Source organism: Rhineura floridana, chromosome 10, assembly GCF_030035675.1.
Source record: "Rhineura floridana isolate rRhiFlo1 chromosome 10, rRhiFlo1.hap2, whole genome shotgun sequence".
NCBI lineage: Eukaryota > Metazoa > Chordata > Lepidosauria > Squamata > Rhineuridae > Rhineura > Rhineura floridana.
Window position 1 is genome coordinate 64,011,803 of NC_084489.1, and position 16,451 is coordinate 64,028,253.

At 41.5% G+C, this 16,451-nt stretch overlaps 1 protein-coding gene across 1 annotated transcript in view; it reads right to left on the bottom strand.

The window, feature by feature from the left end:
* Positions 1-16,451, bottom strand: part of LOC133364849 (protein adenylyltransferase SelO-like) — a 56,290-nt gene that overhangs the window by 33,077 nt on the left and 6,762 nt on the right. Inside the window, exons 4-7 of the mRNA XM_061585724.1 lie at positions 15,393-15,521; positions 12,751-12,815; positions 7,227-7,283; positions 5,424-5,522 (exon numbers count right to left, since the gene is read on the bottom strand). Coding sequence (XP_061441708.1) covers positions 5,424-5,522; positions 7,227-7,283; positions 12,751-12,815; positions 15,393-15,521 — 350 coding nt within the window. The remainder of the gene's footprint in view (positions 1-5,423; positions 5,523-7,226; positions 7,284-12,750; positions 12,816-15,392; positions 15,522-16,451) is intronic.

The following is a 16,451-nucleotide window of genomic DNA, read 5'->3' on the forward strand; positions in this document are numbered from 1 at the left end:
GAACTCAGCAGACCTGGTACCACAAAGATCATGCTGGCTATTGTCTTTGAATCAAGCAACGTGTCACAGCAGCATCCAAGGAGGGTCATAACATTGCTACAAGCTTTCATGCTGTTCGCAACAGTCTTGTGGGTTTTGCATCACTCACTGAGTCTGCAAGACCTTTTCTTGAAGCAATGAAGCAAGCTTTCCATTAGGTCATTTGTAAAGGATGCCCTCCTACAAGCAAAGTTTGTTTTCCGATTAATGCTAGGGAGAGTTCCTATGAACTCTCAGAAAGGTTCTTCATAATCACACACCCATTGAATTTCAGTAACCACACAGTGACCTACTTTTCAGAAGCAACACCAAGGCATCTCATGTGGTGTTAGTGTAATGAGAGGCACTTGTAGCAAAGCAGTGTGTAGCTGCTGGTTGCTATTCTTTTTTACCTCATAACTTTTTGAAAAGTCTAAAAAATAAACAAAATATGGCCACAAAATGACACTACAGTTAATGAATAAGAGGGAGGAAATGTGTTGCTCTCCATCAGAAATTACATCATACACTGTACCTTGCAGGTGAGCACCACACTCATTCAACCAAAATCATCTTTTTATTTATAAAAGATGGGGTATGAGCCATAGTAAATTTCCCAGGTACAAAACAGTGTTTTGACTTCTTGGATATACCCCAAAACAAAATGCTGTCTAGAGGGAATATATAAATTACACATTCATTTCACTCAAACAAAACACTCTAATTGTGGAAAAGGTTCCAATGGCTGTATGGAGCTTTGCTTTCTGGTTGCTTCGCCATGTCAGGGAATGGAAAGAAGGGTCATGAAGTAGCACATGCCTCAGAAAGCCACAATATTTTGTGGTGCAAGAAGGATTGATGTAAGATGGGCAGAAAGGAAGAGGACATGGCACACCCACAAAAGGGGGGAGAGAGCCCTATTTCCAAAGGAATTCTCAAATTTGTCAAAATTAAAACTTGTTCAAGCCTTTCCAAATGTATACATAAGGATGTACATCTATATGTATATACCGTATATATACATATATATATATATCGTATATATACCATATATATACCGTATATATATACCGTATATATATATATATATACCGTATATATATATATATATGTAACTCATTAGGAGTTTTGGAGCAAGGTATTATCAGTATGCTCTATTTCTTCATAGCATCTGAATCAAGGGAGACCGTGCAGACCCTGGACTGGTGTCTGGATGCAGTGGGATGGATGAGGGAAAATAAGCTGGGCTTGAATCCTAGCAAGGAGACACTGGGAGTGAGTAGTTTCCTGTGTCAGATAAAATGGTCCATTCCTGCCCTGGATGAGGTTGCGCTACCCCTGAAGGAGCAGCTACATATTTTGGGAGTACTTCTGGACCCAGCTCTGTCTAGCCTCACTGGCTAGAAACACCTTTTACTAGATGCACCTGCTATGACTGCCAGGACCATTCCTGGACAGGAGAACTTGACCACAGCAATTCCATCACTGGTGACTGGATTACTGCAATGTACTCTATGTGGAGCTTCCTTTGCACTTTACCTGGAAACTGCAATTAGTGCAGAATGCTGCAGGACAGTTGCTGACAGGAGTAAGACCCTGTCAGCATACAATACTCTCTGCTCAGAGATATGCACTGATTGTTGATTTGTTACGGAATCAAGTTTGAGGTATATTGGTATATAAAGCCCTAACAGCTTGGGACCAATTCAGCTGTGGGATTACCTTACACCGTATGTGCCAATTCAACCACTTCAATCTGTGGAATTCGCACTGTTACAGGTGCCACATAATTAGTTGTTGTTGTTATGTGCCTTCAAGTCAATTACGACCTCCAACAGCATTTGATATAAACTATCCTGTTCAGATCTGGTAAATTCAGGTCTGTGGCTTCCTTTATGGAACCAGTCCATCTCTTGTTTGGCCTTCCTCTTTTTCTACTCCCTTCTGGTTTTCCCAGCATTGTTGTCTTTTCTAGTGAATCATGTCTTCTCATGATGTGTCCAAAGTAGGATAACCTCAGTTTCATCATTTTAGCTTCTAATGATAGTGCTGGTTTAATTTGTTCTAACACCAAATTATTTGTCTTTTTTGCAGTCCATGGTATCCACAAAGCTCTCCTTTCAACATCACATTTCAAATGAGTTTATTTTTCTCTTATCCACTTTTTTCACTGTCCAACTTTCACATCCATACATAGACATTGGGAATACCATGGTCTGAATGATCCTGACTTTAGTGTCCAGTGATACATCTTTGCATTTGAGGACCTTTTCTAGTTCTCTCATAGATGCCCTCCCCAGTCCTAGCCTTCTTCTGATTTCTTGACTATTATCTCCATTTTGGTTAATGACTGTGCCACGGTATTGATAATCCTTGACAGGTTCAATGTCCTCATTGTCAACTTTAAAGTTAAATAAATCTTCTGTTGTCATTACTTTAGTCTTCTTGACATTCAACTGTAGTCCTGCTTTTGTGCTTTCCTCTTTAATTTTCAACAGCATTCATTTCAAATCATTACTGGTTTCTGCTAGTAGTATGGTATCGTCTGCATATCTTAAATTATTGGTAATTCTCCCTCCAATTTTCACATGTCTTCATCTTGGTCTAATCCCACTTTCTGTTATGATGTGTTCTGTGTATAGATTAAACAAATAGGGTGATAAAATACACCCGTCTCACACCCTTTCCGATGGGGAACCAATCGGTTTCTCCATATTTTGTCCTTACAGTAGCCTCTTGTCCAGGTTGTGCATCAGGAAAATCAGATGCTGTGGCACCCCCATTTCTTTTAAAGCATTCCATAGTTTTTCATGATCTACACATTGAAAGGCATTGCTGAAATCTATAAAGCACAGGGTGATTTTCTTCTGAAATTTCTTGGTCTGTTCCATTATCCAATGTACGTTTGCAATATAATCTCTGGTACCTCTTCCTTTTCTAAATTCAGCTTTGACATCTGGCATTTCTTGCTCCATATATGGTAAGAGCCTTTATTGTAGAATCTTGAGCATTACTTTACGTGCATGGGATATTAAGGCAATAGTCCGATAATTACTGCATTCCCTGGGATCCCCTTTCTTTGAAATTGGGATATATATTGAACACTTCCAGTCTGTGGGCCATTGTTTTCTTTTCCATATTTGTTGACAATTTTTTGTCAAAATTTGGATAGATTCAGTCTCAGTAACTTGTAGCAACTCTATTGGTATGCCATCTGTTCCTGGTAATTTGTTTCCTCCAAGTATTTTAAAAGCAGCTTTTACCTCACATTCTAGAATTTCTGGTTCTTCTTCATACTGTTCCTCCGTTAATGAACTTGTCATCCTTGCATTTCTTTTATATAATTCTTCAGTGTACTGCTTCCATCTTCCTTTATTTCATCTCGGTCAGTCTGTGTGCTCCCCTGTTGGTTATTCAGTATCTCTCCTCTTGGTTTAAATTTCCCTTTCATTTCTCTAATCTTTTGGAATAGGGCTCTTGTTCCACCTTATTGTTGTCCTCTTCTATTTCTATACGCTAACTATTGTAATAGTTCTTTTTGTCCCTACATATTAGTCGCTGTATTATTGCATTTAGGGTTCTGGCCGTGTTTCTATCTCCTTTTGCTTTTGCTTTCCTTCTTTCTTTAACCATTTTAAGAGTTTCTTCAGTCATCCACTGAGGTCTTTCCCACTTTTTAACTAGAGGTATTGTCTTTTTGCATTCTTCCCTGATAATGTCTCTGACTTCAATCCATAGTTCTTCTGGTTCTCTGGTTCTCTATCAACTAAGTTTAAAGCCTCAAACCTGTTCCTTATTTGATCTTTATATTCCTCTGGGATGTTATTTAGATTGTATTCCGGCATTATAATTGCTTTGTTGTTCTTCTTCTTCTTTAGCTTTACTCTGATCTTCGATATCACCAGTTCATGATATTCCACCTGTAAGAATAATATTCCTTTCACGTGGCACTTCCTATACTTTGGAACTTCCTGACTATTGACATCAGGCAGGGGCCTTTGCGGTATTCTTTCCAGCATCTGCTCAAAACACTTCTGTTTAGGAAATTATTCTGTTTAGGATATTAATGTATTTTCATTTCTTTTTAGTCTATTGCTGTTTTAATTGTCTTTTAAATGTTTTTAATTTTGTTTTAGCTGTTTTTAATTCATGAATTTAATCTTTTTGTAAACCACTTAGAGATTTTCTTACAATCATGCAGTATAAAAAATAAATATGTATAAGGTTCAACTTGCAGTGTTCTCCACTGACTTCACATTGGGGATGGACAATGTCAACAGGATGGGCAGGGGAAGGTAACAGAGCAATAAAGCTGTAGAAAAAAGAATATTAGCAGAGCTTGGAATCAGCAGGGCAGCATAAAATGAAGCTTGCAACTCTGATTCTTGTCCCAGTTGAGACACATTCTGGAAAGGAGCTCAAGCTTCTTTCTGGCAGCAGCATCTCTCTAAGAAGAACTGGTTCACTGAGATCAGACTACATGTCACGTTGACAAATTCATGTTCTTAAACCTTGTGTTTTCTTAAGTACCATGAATGCAGGGGTGGTAAGCAGAGCATGTGTGAAAAATGGAAATGGACTGCCTTCAAGTCGATTCTGACTTATGGAGAGCCTATCAATAGGGTTTTCATGGTAAGCGGTATTCAGAGGGGGTTCACCATTGCCTTCCTCTGAGGCTGAGAGGCAGTGACTGGCCCAAGGTCACCCAGTGAGCTTCATGGCTGTGTGGGGATTCAAACTCTGGTCTCCCAGGTCGTAGTGCCACACATGTGTAGGAGAGAATAAATGGGCAGGAGGTGCTTAATACTTCCTGTGCCCACTAACTATCCCTGGCAATTTTCTATCCCCCATTCACTGCCACCCCAAGGCCATTTCCTCCCAGTCAGGCTTACTTCCAGCTTCAGAGCCCAGCTGGAGGGAACATGAGCTAAAGAGCTTGGGGGTTGCGAGGGAGAGCTTTTGCTGAGCTGAACTGACCAATACAGGATTGGTTAAGTGCCCTTTCCACCTCCTCTGCAAATATCCCTCCCCTGGCCTTGCACTAGCATTAAGACAAAAAGGCTACATTTTTCTCATAACATACCATGCTGCCTTGAGTTGCACTGTTTTAAGACATTTCTCCCTACCTCCACTTCCACCCTCACAACAACCCTTTGAAGTAGGCTAGGCTGAGAGTATATGTGTGAGACCCAAAGTCACCCAGAGAACTTCATGGCTGAGTAGGGATTTGAACTTGGGTCTCCCCAGTCCTAGTTCAACACTCTGTCTACTGCATCCACACCAAAAACAAAAAAAGCCAAACAAAATAAACAAGTCCACAAAATGTTGACATGTTGACTTCAGTGGAATAAAGTAGGCATATGACCACAGTCTAAAAAACAAACAAACAAGGATACAATACCTACCTAGCTGCCCTGCTTGTGGGAATGCCAAGGTAATGCATAGCCTCACTTCCCAGGAATTCTCGAACAGAAGAGTGGAGCACAGCTCTGCCATCCCCGCTCCTATGGAAAGGAAAAAAAGGAATATGCATTTTATCCTGTCCTTTGAATTAGGAACAGACATAACAAAATGCTTGAGTTGGCATGGGATTCTAAGGGAAAGACTGTACATATCAAAATACATATTTCATGCATATGTAAAAGAAAATACATATTTAAACTTTTAAAAATAAGTTATGTGGAATTGGAAAAAGATCTGGAGTTTATGGATATTAGAAATAAAATCTACTGTTTGGAATTTAACGTTATCTCTGAAGAAATTAATGAAGATATTAGAGATAAAGTTATCAATGGCTTGGATAATCTTCTGGACTGGAATGACGTGATGGAGCTTGATATAGAGAAAATCTATGGAATTAACTGCAGCCATGTGACAATGGAAAAACTCTCAAGAGATGAGCCAGTGCATTTTGTAAAAAAGAAGAACACAGATATGACTTTACAACAATATTTCAGCAACTTATTCAGAATTGATGGCAAGAAATTATTTGGGATAGAGGAAATTCCCATCAGACTCTTATTATATGACTATGGCTATGACAGCAAGATTATTATGGAATACTGATAATGGAAGATTGGACACTGAAATTACTGGACTTAACAGGACCATTGAAGATGGAAGATGGAATTAATATGGATAATGGAATAATGGCTATTGAAATTATTGGACCTAACAGATTTTGATGAGATGGATTAATCGATATGTTTATTTGGACTATGGTTATGACAATAAGATTATTATTATTATTAACGAGATGGATTAATCGACATGTTTATTTGGAGAAAAATTGATAGATATATTTCTTAAAGAATTGAAACCTCTCTTTGACTTTTTGTGGAAAGAATAAAGTAATGTTTATGAGATTTGATGATTAATTAAGATAACTACTGGAGGAAAGTGATCTTATAATATAATTTAAGAGACAGGATTGTTATATATTGTAGACCTATAACTGATTTGATCTGCGACAAATGGGAAGTCAACATTTTATTTTTTTGTTTAATCATTTTTGTTTTGTTTTGTTTTTTTGTCTTTGAATGTTTTATGATTTTGTTTTGTATGTTTTATGAAAATTTGAATAAAAATTATTGTAAAAAAAAAAAAACTTTTAAAAATAAGTTCATAGATTAATGTAAAATGCAACAGAAGGGAAACCTCACAAAAATGACACAGGCTAGAAATCACTGCATTTGCCTTTCCCTATTCTGATGCGATATTTGGCACAGCGGGCATGGGGTAAATCCTAAAGAGATACATGCATGTATGACAGTTTCATGGAAACAGCTGATCTTCTCCTCTTCTGGAGCGATCAGACTCCCGCTCGAGCTCATCGCGCCCGAGGAAGGGAAGATCTGATCTTCTCCTCCTCTGGTGCGATCAGCGGGTTAGGTTCCAGACCCCCGCGCCACAGCTGATCTGCTTTTTGGTGGTTTTCACTTTTCGGCGGGGGTCTGGAGCCTAACCTGTTGCATGAGTGGGGCCCTACTGTATTGTTATGGAGTCATGTCTGTAAATTATGTCAGGTGTATATATACAGAGAGGGGGGTATATATGAGAAACAGGTAACTATGATTCAAAGTTGGGTTTCTGGTTGGTTTTTAAAGTTAGGATGAATCACTGAAATTAAAGGTTTTGATGAATAACAGAAACTAAACCAAAAGTCATCAAGAGTGAATACAGAGTATTTATGCCAAAACACGACAAACCTAGAATATGGTGTCCTTCCCGAACCTTTCAGCTGTAGTTCCCAACTGTCACCAAACCTGCAAAAACACTATTGGCATTAGTAATGTTGATCACTGATAGGAAGCTTATACTGAGTCAGACCATTGGTCCATCCAGCCCAGTATTGTCTACACTGACTGGCAGCAGCTCTCCAAGATTTCAGGCAGGAGTCCCTCCAAGCCCTACCTAGAGATGCTGGGGATTGAACCTGGGACTTTCTGCATGCAAGGCAGATGCTCTACCACTGAGCTACAACCCTTCTACAGTATACAAAACAAGAGTGTGAGCCAGAAAGTCCTTGGTTCAAATCTTGCCTCAGTCATGAACACTATAGACGATTTAAGGCAAGTCTCAGCCCTCTCAGTAATCTGCAATATGGAGATAATACAGAACTACCTTGCAGGATTGTATTAAAGATTATACAGTCAATGTCTGTGAAAAATGGGAAATTTACTTGCCATGAATTGCTATTTGCTGACTGAAGGGGAGGGCACTCTGTTTACAGGGATGATCCTCCCCCTGGGAGTGACAGGCAGGGACCTTTCTAATCTTCCACCTCCTCTCCAGGGGCAGGAGCCATCTCTTTCATCAGACCAACTGGCACAGCAAGACAACTCCCCCACCCCCACCAAACTCCAGACCAAACACACAGGGAACCCAGTAATATAAAACTGTAAATACAGAGAGGCCACCAATCCACTCCAACTCAGTGGTAACTACCCAACACAGCAACCACCAACCAGAGAAAATGAGAGGTGAGCTGAGTGACCTCCACTCCAGTTTGCAAATTTATTTATTTATTTATGTATTTACTGCATTTGTATACCGCCCCATAGCCGAAGCTCTCTGGGAGGTTTACAACAATGCTGTAAACATTGCTACAAATAGCAATTCACAGTAAGTATCTTTTGTCAGACACAAAAGAGGACACTCTGTTGACAGGGATGTAACACAGCAATCCCATTCTAGGGCAGGCTTACTCTGCAACATGCCTAAGTGAGAACAACCCCTTGCAACACTCTCCTTCCAAACACAGTGCCAGAAGAAGAAACCACATCCACCTGATAATGCCTTGAAAGGGTGTGCACAGAGGCCCATGTAGCTTCTTTACAAATGTCTTCAATGGGAAACCCACCCTGGCATGCAGCCAAGGTAGCCACTCCCCTCAGCGAGTGAGCCAGTACCCCTGCTGCAGGCTGCTTACTGAAGGTCTCATAGGCCATCCCCAAAGCCTCTGAACCACCTAGCAATAGAAGAGGAGGGACCTTTATTGCCAGCTAATGCACCTGCAAAGAAACAAACAAGAATTCCAATCTCGGATTCCTTGGGTTCCATTTAAGTAGAACTGCAGGGCATGACGGACATCCAGAGTATGGCACATCCTTCTCCATGAAGAGGGAGGATTGGGGACAGAATGACACAGTCAAAGGCCCTTCTGTAGTTCTGGTGGTTGTCTGAGATCTTGAAGTTGGAAGAAACCTGTTGTGTAGAGTCCGGGACAGCCCCAGCACCTAGCCAACTGTGATGGTATCTAGCACTAACTTGTCCAAAATGATGCTGTGCCAGCCAGCCATGTAGAAACCGAGCACCCACTGAAAGCTGATCTAGATCCCTGGTGGTGTCAAGTGGCACCTTTAGAGAACCTGCAAGAGGAGTGGGAGAGACTACTGGTCAGCTTAGGGTAGAAATGTAAAATTTCCAGAAATTTTGAAGCCATGGAAAAAACCCAGTTTTTTTCAGAAAAAAACAAAATATTTGGAAAAATTGAAAAAATGCAATATTAGCACTTTTTACAGATTGAAAGTCGCTTTGTTACTTCAGGAACATCAAAGGTAATTATGTACAAGTTGGTTTGGCGTAAAGTTATCACATTTGGTATATTAAAAGTGCATTTTATTCAAACATTTATTACAAACTGAATTTACTTTTTAAAAATTTTACATTTTCTGGTAACAAATGGATCTACAAGATCCTGAACTGTAAGGAACACCTGAACTGTAAGGAACCTCTTTCGTTTTGCCAGTTTATGAGGAGCAGGCAAAAACAATTAAAAAAGCAGAAGAAACCATCAACATTAATAACAAAGAAAATTATTTATGTTTCCACTCATCGTCCAGTGTCAAGCAGACATAAAGCATCCATTCCCATAGAAAGAAATGAGAATGGGGGGGGGCAAGATTCAGTGAAACATTTTATTCATCATGCTAAAATAAAACATTCCATAATCCATTTCTTTTTTCATTTTTTTCAATTTTTGGGGAAAAAAACAAAAAAAGCCTTTGGGGGGGAAATTGTTTTTTTCTTAATTTTTTCAGTTTTTATTCAGGCCTTCACATCTCTAGCTTAGAGGCAGCCAGTCCCCTGCCTCCCCCAGCAGACCTTGAAGTGAGTATACTTACAGATTTTACAAAGCCTTTGGTATTATGAAAGAAAGCATTTGGGGGGCCCTTCTGGTTATCCTTCTTGACAGAAGGAAGCACCTCTTTCCTATCCTTCGTCTCAACCAAATGCTTTTCAAGTGAACCCCCGAAAACCTGCAAGCCAGAGAATGGGAGGCTGACCAATTTCTGCTGAGAGGCCTGATCCACTTTCCGTTGTTTGAGCCAAATGTTTCACCTGGTGTATACCTTGTGCCAGCACATTGTATTAGCAAGCTATAATAGTATTAAGCTGATAAATATAATCAGAATATAGTTGTGATTTGCCTGGAGGCTTGTATTCCCCTTTCAGGCCCCAGCAGCTTTGGGTATGTCAGATCACCTCATAGCCACCTGCAGTCTAATCTAGGTGTTTTAATGAAGATATGATGGCTTGCCAGTATACTGCTGGAAAGTACCTTGTTAAACGGAAGACTTAAAAGGAGCTCTGATAGGCATAGATTCAAGGGTACAGATGGATGGGTTGAAGGACGGTCAATGAGCAGATAGTGCAGCAGTTGCTTGTTAGTGCACGAGTCAAGTAACGGTCAATGATGAACTTTGCTTGTTAGCAAAGATGGAGATAAAGATGGTAGCCATGCAGTTTGCCAAGGGAAGATGTCAAGGTGCTCCAGTAGAGATATTATAGTTTTCTAACAATTAGTCTGCTTTGAAGGTGTTTTATGAAAAGGTCAGAACCACCAATTATATGCAACAGATGTCATTATGTGTTACTTCAAAGTGTATAAACTCATTAATCATATATGTAACTTCATGTGTATGCCAATAATATGTGCCAAGATTTATGCTATATAAACATGACCTGTGCCTGGTATGGGTGTTCAGTCTCGGACGTCTGCTACTGCAGAGCGGTGGGACTGATCCACTTTTATTGGGAATACTTGGCTGAATGCTGTAAGTTACTCAATAAATTTTAACTCTTTGTAAGCAAACCTCTTGTCTGCAAGTTTTTGGTAACCAAAAACAACCTGAAGGTATACACCTGGCCACCATGGTGGCTGCCATCAACCTAGTGGAAAACCGGAGAGCATCCAGCGAGGCATCCACTGTCAGGGACGAAACATGAGAGATGATTTTCAAATAATAGTTGAGGAATTTGGGAACATCCTCCATAGCCTCCAATTCCTCAGCCCACATGAAAACAGACCTAATGAAAATTGAGGAGGTCGCCACAGCCCTGAAAGCCAGAGCATCCACCTCAAAACTGTGTAGAAGAGCCCCTTCAATGGGCTTATCATAAGGTTCTCTCGGGAGCCTTCCTTTTCTGAGGAGATGGTGGCATTAGGTGCCAAAATGGCCACGAGCTGGGCCACTGAAGGAAATCCAAGGTGCTACATTACCTTATCAGGAAGGAAGCAATGCCACCTGGTAGTTTGGCAACATTCTTAGCCTTATTGGGATGTGCCCCTTTCACATCTCAAATATCCTCAAATGGTGAAAGGGCACTGTGGCCAGTTAAGCGGTAGCAGAAGGAAAGGCTTTGCAAACCTGAGACTGGCACCCTCAACCAAAGACACCTCCACTGAAAGCTGCAACACTTTATGTACTCTCGCCAAAGAGGCAAGAAAATGTCAGAAGGAACAAGTGCTCTTGTGGAGCAACCACCTCAAGCTCTTCCACGGAAAGAGCCCCTTCTCAAAGATCACCTAAGATGGACTGGAACAGCTTCTCTAAATCCTTGACAGATGCCAGCTTGCAACCATGCAAAAGACCTTGGAAACTCCCTAGCTGGTAGGAGCTTCTCGTGTTGGCCACCAATAACCGAGGCCAGACCCTAATAACCCAGAAGTCACTGAGACACTATGCCTCCACCCAGAGACCACAGACTCATGTGAGTCAGACATCTTATCCCCTTGAGCAATCAGACTCAGGGGTTCCATTGCCCCACACCCACACCAATTATTATGTTCAAGAGGTGGAGCAAATATCAAGCAAATGCCCCTCCCCAAAAAAACTCTACTGGAGAACAGAGGTGAAAGGAAGCAGGGAGCCCTCAGAAAGTCTTAGAAAAAGTCCTGGATATGAGGCGACTAGGAAACCCCAGAAAAAGGGTAAGAGAGGTGCTCCTGCCTATAAGCCTCTAGACAGGAATGAGCCTCTAAAGCCAGCTCTCCCCCAGTGACCACAGGCCAACCCACCTATTAGCCTATTGGTGGGCACTGCTGCTGCTGCCGCCACACAATACTAGACCACCCAGAGGATGAGAGTGTGGGGAGAGACACCCTCACACACAAAATCTACTCTCTCGGTGAATGCACACAGGCCAGAGGAAGCGGTGAGGCAGCAGTAAAGACCAAAACGCCCGAACGCTCTGTGACTGAAAAAAGAGGGAGGTGTGGTAAAGGACAGAGTGAACAGAAAAACACCTTTCAGAATGACACTCCTGCCAAAAAAACAATGACGGCAACAGAAGTGGGACAGAAACAAAATGGAGTGCCCGCCAAAAAAGCGGTGTTCCTGCCAAAATGCCAGTTACACCCACAATACAGACAGCAAGGAAGAACAGGAGTGCAAGGACTGCCTGCTAGTCAACACAGCCCTCTATCGCCCCTGTATTCCATGCCCAGTGGTAGTAAAATAAAATCCAAAAAGAAACACAGACCCCCACACAACCTGCTCCCCCAACTCCAGAACAGCAGGGGAATAGGGGAGAATGGAATCTAAACCAAAGCCCAAGGGACACAGGCGGAAGGAAGGGGTAAAGATCTCACACTCACACAGCACAATAAGCAGGAAAGGAGACCTTACGGAGACAAAACAATATCTGCACAGATGAGACAGGGCTGCAGAGCAAGCCAAACCCACATCCTGTCAGATCCACAGACACGGTCAGTCTGGTGAAAGGGATGGCTCCTCTCCCTGGAGAGGAGTCTGCCAGTCACTCCCAGAGGGAGGATCATCCCTGTCAACAGAGTGTCCTCCACTTCAGTCTGGCCAATATTTTGAATCCCTGAAAAGTGCTATATGTGATGCTGTATTAGTACTATTAATTATTGTTAACATACTTTCTGAGATATCAATGCCAGCAGCATATTAATTAGTGACTGACCATTTAAGAATACAGTACCTGTTTGTATAAACGCCAATCAAATGGGCTCTTCCATCACCCAGCTGACCTGCCCAGCTACCAAACTAACAAGAAAGATAAAAAATATATTATTATTCTATATTATTTACAGCAAATGGATAACTGGAAAATCATTCCTAAATCTAGTGAAGGTGAGACTCAACACGTTACAAAAACAAGTTCTGCAAATTTTCTACAAGCAGCTTCAGCAGACACAGCAATATTTTTGGGGTGGTGCTAGCCAACTTATATTTTATTCTATTCTATATTTGGCAGAGAAATATGTCAAGAGATGGGATTTATGAAATATTTGCAGGCAGCAAGTGGATGCAGAGGAGCTAAAGCTCAAGTGCACGGGAAGCAGCAAAGTGTAAAATATGAATAAGGCTGCAATCCTATATAACGAACCTAGGATTAAGTCTCATGGACCTCAGTGACACTTAGCCTGGAAAAGGCATATACAGGATTACATTATAAATCTCTCTCACCTTAGCTGCTAGAATCTGCTTTCAGTCTCAGACTCTGTAGCAGATTTGGTGGCAGCTTTTAAGATTTGCTGCGGAGCCATAAAGGATAGAGAATTGTTCTTTTTAATAAATTAAAAAAAAGGCCTGGCCTTCTTGGGAATCGGAGGACAATGTACTGGAATGTAAACTCTCCAACATGTAGTGACATTAGAGCCATGTCCTAAACCAGCCTTTCCCAACTAGTGGGCCACCAGATATTGGGCTCATCCAGACGACTGCAAAATGTGTGACATGCCCGCTATGTGTGTTCATTATTTTTCGGTCGTCCAAATGACATCTCGCGCTGTTACGCATTTTCGTGGGTTAAATCTGCTCCTTACAATACTGGCAAAAATGCGATTTGCTGTTTAAAATCGGGAATCATCCGCTGTGCCTTCAGGAGTTAGGATGCTATACCGTGGACTGTACAGCTGATGGGCGGTTCTTGGGCGTTTCCCCTTGCCCCTTCTCGCTCCAGCCAATCACGTATCTGCACTTTTGTGCATGTGCAAGAATAAGCCCGGGAAAATTGAACCAATCATCGCGATGGTGGGGTGTTGGGGGGGGGGGTCTGCAACTACTGCGCAGATGCATTTTATTTTTTGCCAGCCTGCAAACTGGGCAGCCGCTCTGGGTGAGATCTGCAATGCACAGCAAATGAGAAAGGGGGGATGGTCGGTTTCAGCCTGCCTCCGAAAGCCTTGTCGATTTCATTCTACTTGCTGGGGTTTTTGCTTCAAATAAGAAAAGCATACATTCCTTTAAGTGTAATATCGCAAATGCAAACAAGAAAAAGGCTTCTAGTCGGTTTCAAGCCTGCTCCAGAAAGCTTTGTCAATTTCATTCTCCCTGGGAAGGAAAGGGAGAAGGAGGGGGGTGACACATTTCTTGCTTTTTTGGAGAAATGAGTGCATTGCCAGCGTGTATATCTCCTTAAATATCAATAAAGGCAGAAAAACATACATTCGTTTAAGTGTAATATGGCAAATGCAAACAAGAAAAATGCTTCTGGTCGGTTTCAAGACTGGAAGGCTTTGTCAATTTCATTCTCCATGGAAAGGCAGGCGTGAAACCGACCAGCAGCCTTTCCTTCCCAGGCGAGAACTCTTTTACAGCCATATTGTGCTTCGTTGCAAAGGGGGAGAGGAGCATACGTAATTTTTTTGCTGACCAATTGGTTGATAGGGGGAGGTTTTAGAGGCGGAGCCTGGAAAAAGCAAAAAGAATGTAGGGGTCTTACCGCTGCGTGTGCGGGTGCAAAAAAGCGGGTTTTTTAATTGGGAAAGAGCGAACTAAAAGGCAAAGTGAGGACTATCAGATGACAAACCGAATATGGAAACCGTGGATTATCCTGTTCCGTTTGGATAAGCCCATTGTTGGACCACAACTCCCATCAGCCTCAGCCAGCATTGCCAATGGTCAGGAAAGATGGGAATTGTGGTCCAACAACATCTGACGGCCCACTAGTTGGGAAAGGCTATCCTAAACCATCAATCCTTATTGTATGAAGATGGAACTGCACTGTTATTTGCAGTACTAAAATAGGCGAAGCTACACAAGGAAGAGAACAAGGTCAACAGAAATAATGTAGCTCATTGGGGTGAGCTCTTATTTATTACAGTGGGTGGTATCTCAGTGAACATGGTCCTTCTCAGGCCCCTTTGAACCCTCTCCTTTAATTGACAGGGCACCTTTTGCCTAGGACCAGATCAAATACAGGAGAGCAACCTTGAAGGAGATGAGAGAAGAAATGGGAGGAAATGAAAAAGGAGAAAAATAATTTGTCCCATTGTAACTGAGGTACTCCATCTCCACATTTCAGCATCCTGATTATTCTACCTACTTCTAAGAGGTGAACAGCAAGGGAGTGCTAGTGAAAAGAACAGATGGGAGTTGTATCTTACACATGGTGCTACGGTAGAAACATAATTTTACTGGAATGTGCTTGTAACAACCAGGTCGTTAGAAAATGATGCCTTATGAACTTCCCTTTTTAAAAGCTGGAATACACACACAAAAATACAATTTGCCTCCAGATAAAACCCCAAGTTTTCTATACTTTTCAAAGAGAAAAACCCATTAGATATAAATGTTGTTGCCATCATATGAGATAGCAAGTATTATAGTATTACTGACCTGATGGCCACCATATCTGTGGGCCAGAGGCAGAGATCCCAAGACGATTTTTGCACCACTGACAAGCTGTAGAAACTCCTCTGAGCCTGAGACAGACACATCGAGGTCCAAAATATCTTCCAAGACTTCCTGAACGGGGAATAATAACACAGAACATACTTAGAAGTAAAAAGACATTCCACATAGTTAGAAATGCACAGGCCACTTATTTAAGTGGTTTTTCATAGAACTCACTCGCACTACAGCAGCAGAAGTGATACAAGAGACTTTCTGATTGCTCCTGCTCCTTCCCCAAGCATAACACACATACTATACCAGTAACACAGATCATCTGAATCTGTGTATTATTTTAGGGCAATGGTAGCAGCAGGTGAGCACTGTATTTAGAGACGCTCCAAGGAGTTTGCAGTTATGCGAGAAGCTTCAGTACCTCCAGTGCAAGACCTTTGGGTAAACAGAAATCAGTACTGCACAACAACACAAGAAACCAAAGTTTAGAGCCCTACTCAGGCCAACTCAGGGGCTCTGCAACAATTCACTCAGCTTCACTCATAGGATTACTGTGTGGCTTAATAAGGTGAGAATTGTACAGCACTTTATACACAAAAAAGGAATGGACCTGGAATCAAATGGAAATTCATTTCATGTTTTCAATACAACAGCTGCCAAAGAGCCATGCATATTTTTTCTCTTCACCCCCCCCAACAGTGCAAGCTTTCTTTTTTTGCTCTTAATTTTAGTAAAAGCATATTTTACCTCAATGACTTGAGGCATATGTTAAATTGATATAATAAAAATTAAGAGTTTGGGAGCACCTCCTGGGCTCAGAAGCCTTCTTTCCCCCCCTCTCATGCAGGCATCCACTTCCCTTTTCATTTTACAAACAATGCTGGTTTGCAGGTCTTTTCAATAATCTCATTTTGCAAATCTGCTTTTGCCTATTGTTGCAAACCATGGTTTAGTGCTAACTCTGGTTAGTGAAAATGCCAGTGCAGATGTACAGTGGAGTTGCATTCTATGCAGAGGTTAGGTTCTGAAGTCAGTGCCTAAGACAAAAAT